The 5,075-nt window shown below is 41.2% G+C and overlaps 1 protein-coding gene across 1 annotated transcript; it reads right to left on the reverse strand.

Moving 5' to 3' along the window:
* Positions 1-325: 325 nt before the first annotated feature.
* Positions 326-4,011, reverse strand: LOC146581926 (zinc finger MYM-type protein 1-like). The gene is made up of 2 exons (XM_085288360.1): positions 3,655-4,011; positions 326-2,874 (listed from the first exon to the last, which is right to left on the reverse strand). The coding sequence occupies exons 1-2, from the start codon at positions 3,737-3,739 to the stop codon at positions 446-448; spliced, it is 2,514 nt and encodes an 837-aa protein (XP_085144486.1). The 5' UTR covers positions 3,740-4,011; the 3' UTR covers positions 326-445.
* Between the last annotated feature and the right edge of the window lie 1,064 nt (positions 4,012-5,075).

Raw genomic sequence — 5,075 nt, forward strand, 5'->3', positions numbered from 1 at the left:
GCCCCCCCGCCACTGAAAAAACAAAACAAAAACATTAATACTTTTGAATTTCTCAGTGGAATTTGTTTAATTAAATAACAACAAACATGACAGTTAAACAAATAAATAAGGTTAAAGGAGGTTAAAAATACTGTTACAAATAAATACTGAAACAAAAATTGAACATTGGAACAAGAACAAAGAGCCTGGCAATAATGTGTAATTTTTTTTATAAAAAAATAATATATATAATATAATAGTATTATTATTAATATATTTACAAATAGTTTCACAATAGAATTTAAATAAGAAACTTAAATAAGAAAAATAAGAATTTGAACACAAAAGCCACATTCCTTAAGTAACTATGTTAAACATTTTTACAATTCGTTGTCAGAGTATGCCCTAGACTCTAGGGCATACTCTGACAACCAGAAAATGCAGGCGTGGTGTGCCTCTCTAGGGCCTAGAGAGGCACACGCCTGCATTTTCTGGTTGCAAAATCAGCTATAAGGTCATCATATGATAGCTTCTGAGCCACGTCACCATTGATGCTGATAACAGCCAGACCACTTAAACGTTCCTGCCCCATTGATGAACGCAGGTACGTTTTAATGAGTTTGAGCTTTGAAAAGCTTCGCTCAGCAGAGGCAACTGTGACAGGCAGGGTCAGTGCAATACGCAGAGCAATCCACAGATTGGGATATACCTCTTGAAGCTGATTGTCATGTAAAAATGACAGCATTTCCAAAGCAGACGTCTGTGGTGGCAGCTGAGGAAGGTTGATGATTTCCTGCATCATCTCAGGTCCATCAATGTCAGCTACTCCCTTATCTGTCAGTGTCTTCTGTACTTCAGTGCAGTGTTTTTTTAAATCCTCCTTGGACATCCCATTCACTTTGCTGAAATCAAGCAGCACTCCATATTTCTCCTTCACTTGATTCATGGTCTCAAACCTCTCCTGTAGGGAGATTAAAGCAGAGTCCACAACACAATTGAAAAATGTGACCTCAAGCTTTTTAAGGGCATCATGGAGGGGCTCATCAACAGCTTCATATGCAAACTGCCTTTTTGTGCTCCTGAGCCTTTTCTCCTTCAACTGTGGTTCTATGTTCAGGGCCTCACAGAGTTCTTTGGCAGCTGACACAGCCTCATCAAACCCAGACTGTCTGTATTTAGAGAGGTTACTTTTGGCAGTGTCAATGAGCCTGACAGCAACATCGAGCTGCATGGAGCTGGACTGTAGTAACTTGTTCACCTGGTTTGTGATTGTAAGAAGTTCACACCACACGATGGAGCAAATCAAAAATCGAAATGAGGCTACTTCCTCAGCAAGCACTTGAGCCTCCACCTTTGCGACTGCATCACTTACAGCTTCTCTGGCCTCCAGGAGAGCATCCCTCACTTCTTTTGTCTGACTCCGGACAGCAGTTACACTTTGAAGCCTGCTTTCCCATCTAACGTCACTCCAAGATTTAAGTGTCAATTTCACATGTTTTGTTAAAATGGCCCATCGCTGGGTGGCACTGGAAAAGAAATTGAACAACTTCTGCAAATACCCAAAGTAGCCAGTTGCATCTGGAGAGGACTTGGCAGCATCAGCTATGACCAGATTCATCGTGTGAGCTCCACAAGGCACAAACAATGCTCTCGGGTTTAATTGTAGCAGTCTGGCCTGAACACCTTGCTTCTTCCCCTTCATGTTGGCCCCATTGTCATAGGCCTGTCCTCGACAGTTTTCAAATGGAATGCCAAGCTCCTTCAACTTGTCAAGGACAACATTGGACAGGTTAAGGCCAGTTGTTTGCTCCACATTTATATAGCCAAGAAAGTATTCTTTAATATCTGGTTGTGCTTGGAAACAAACAATGCGTACTATGACTGACATTTGTTCAGTGTGACTCACATCTGGAGTACAGTCAAGAATGATGGAGAAGTATTTTGCCAACTGGATTTGCTTCACAATGGCGCGGAATGTTTCTGAAGAGATAATCTGAATTAGTTCGTTCTGTGTCTCAGGGCTGAGGTAATGTGTGTGGGAACCTTCATCTTTTATGTTGGCCAAGTGATTTGCCATTACAAGGTCATATGTTGCCATAAGCTCTACTTCCTTCAAGAAGTTGCCATTGTCCGGCTCATAAAGACAGTCAGAAGAGCCCCTAAAAGACAAATTTCTGGAAGCCAGTGAGAGAGTTATTGAGAGTAATCGTTTGAGAATCTCTCGCCACTTTTTCCTTTCTGCCTCTAGTAAGGTCAACTCCTGTTGATCTATTGCCATGCTTTTCTTTAGCCGTGTGTCCAGTTCTCTCCACTTAAGCATGCACTGTATGTGGTCTTGGCTACACTCATGACCCCTCAAACGGATGTTGATGTTCGACCAGTCACTGAAGCCCTCTGTACTCAGCTTTATATCCTTCACACTGAAAAGCTTACATGCAAAGCAGAACACAGCATTGTTCTGCGGTGAGTACACTAACCAGCTCCGGTGAACCTTTTCTCCATTGGGAAGAATTTTGAACTTAAGGCTAGTGTGAAATGCTCTTCCATCAGGCCCCTTTGGAAAATTAAAATCAGAGCTGACATTAAAAGGACCTCTCCGCACAATTTCAACACGATCAGCATCTACAATGTGAGCTGGCCAAAGAGCAGGATCGGTTGAAGGGGGCACACATGTCTCCACAGTGTCACTTTCTGATAGTCTCTCAGTGACAGGACTCTCAGTGGTACTTGTGTATGGAACTGTACCTGAACTGGTGGTTGATGGTTCTTGTTCTTCTTGGCTAGGGATTGTTGCAGGGTCTACAGTGGCTGGTGGTTGATGTCCAGGGATGGCACTACTACTGGATGGTTCATCCTGTCCTTGAGATCCTCCTTGAACATATTTAAGCATTGACCCTGCATACAAGAGAAAATATTCAGGGATTTTACAGAAATACAATTTTGAATCTACAGTAGGCCTACGAAAGATTGCATTATAAGACTAATAAATTAAGTAAGTCACTGGTACATTTAAAAATTACTAACTATATTTTACATGTATAGATTTTCATAATGGCAAATGGCAATATAAACATGCTGTACATAATTTGATATAAATGCGCAAGTAGGAAATCTATATTACTGGAAGATATAGGTTTCATATTACAGTTTCACCAACAGATGTCGCCCTTGATCTATGAACCTAAAGAAAGACGAGAACTATTTATGTGTTCAGACGTCAATGGCATAAATAAGATATGCGTCTTTATAGATATCCTGAAATGCAGCAACATACAAAGTAATCTTGTCTAATCTGATAATAATACTTGACTGCATCACTGACCTATCCCAAAGTTAAGGTTAATCAGTAGCATGCATGACGTTAGCCAGCTAGCAACCTGAGGAGGGAAATGCTAGTCTCACGAATCACGATAACGTTAGCAATCGTGAGTCACGATTGCTAACGTTATCTGAAAACCGTCAATTGAGTGACCATGATGAGTTGCTTTTAGTAGTCCATTCTATATTCATATCCACAACGTAAACAAACTACCCAACATCAATCATTTGCAACATTTGTTAACACAGTATGAACACTGCTAACAGGAGCTATCACAGAGTTGACGGACATGAGCGTGCAAGCAAGGGCTACAATAATGAACTTTTTTTATTATTATTATTTAAACATTGCCTTACCGGCAAGCGACGCCTGAGTTTCATCACGCTTCCTCTTCTTCTTTCTTTTCTCCGCTCCCGACTCCTGTTGCAGTTTCGAGGCCATGTTCAAACAGGTGTTTACCAATTATAGAACAGACCACTGGGAGTGGGGGGGCACCAGGAGGAGACTGGAGACAGGGCACAAAGCAGATTCACCCCTTTTCTCGGGAAAATTGTTTTATGTTGCTTTTGTATTGTTTAACCATATTAATGCATATGATATTTATAGTATTAATATGGTTTACTTTTTTTTTTTACGACCCTGATTTTTTTGGTGCCCTACCGGCCATTTGGTGCCCTACGCAGTGTGCGTTATGTGCGTTTGCGGAGCTACGGCACTGGTCAGTAAACACAACCAGAATTCATACATAAGGCACACGGGATTATAAGGGGCACTGTCGATTTTCAGATAAATCAAAGGATTGATTTTAAGTGTGCCGTATTTTCCAAAAAACACGGTAATAACGACGGCCCGCTAGCACGCGCTACCAAAAATAGTGCTTTGTTGTGTATCTGATGGACGAAAGCCAAACCAATTCCACACCACTGAAGTTGCAGCATTTTTACAAACCAGTTCTGGTTCATCTATTTCATTCAACGATCCACTTTCGCCCTTCTCATTCTGTATCGCCACCGTGTTTTTTCCGTCATGTGCGTATGAAAACAAAGGCACTGCGCATGCGCGTTTTACCCGTATTCTATCGCGATATTTCATTTTCTTATTGTTGCCCAACATTATACCGGTATTACCGTGAACGGTATGATATGGCCCAGCCCTAAAACAAGGATCTTTCGGTTTAACTTTTTTTTGTGATGTCCTGCCTATTTGAAGCTAAAAGAGGCCACCCAAACACATGAGATATCATTGGAAAGGCCAGGATGTCATCTTTTGAGCTGGTTCTCAGGAGGATATTGAGACTGTGTAGTTAAACGTCTTTACATTGACAGAATGGGAAGTTTCAGTAATCCAGCCCACTTAAAGATCAAAGTGTCCCACGATGTAAAATGAGTTTGACATTCCTGACCTACAGGATAACCAAGAGACTCTTTCAGGTACAAGTTGTATTAAAGATGTCAAACAGTGGAGGGAAGACCACTGGATTTTGACTTAAAATAAAATAAAACCTGATCTCTTTGTTCGAGGGAAATGTTTTTGTTCTTTTGAAAGCTCGAAAATTAGGCTCTGCATACTCCACCATGGCTATTGTGAGCTCTGGCCTATGTGCAGAGAAAAACATAATCATGTCAAAGTGAATGAAAAATGGTTCCAGTTTGCATTCCAGTAAATGCAAATGACCCTGCGTTTAACTAAGCTCACTGGTTCAAACAGAGCAGGCTCCGTCATGGGTTTTTCAAGAACAAACATGTAGGAACCTACAAAAGTAAAGGAGTCCCAACAC

This window comes from Mchenga conophoros, linkage group LG2 (genome assembly GCF_057382185.1).
Source record: "Mchenga conophoros isolate Kocher_MC1m ecotype Shallow Benthic linkage group LG2, M_conophoros_male_GT1.1, whole genome shotgun sequence".
Classification (NCBI taxonomy): Eukaryota; Metazoa; Chordata; class Actinopteri; order Cichliformes; family Cichlidae; genus Mchenga; species Mchenga conophoros.

Excerpts from the sequence above, each read along its gene's own strand:
- LOC146581926 (XM_085288360.1), bottom strand. The coding sequence starts at position 3,739 with ATGGCCTCGAAACTGCAACAGGAGTCGGGAGCGGAGAAAAGAAAGAAG. Across the intron at positions 2,875-3,654 it reads AACTCAGGCGTCGCTTGCCG|GGTCAATGCTTAAATATGTT; the intron begins GTAAGGCAATGT and ends TCTTGTATGCAG.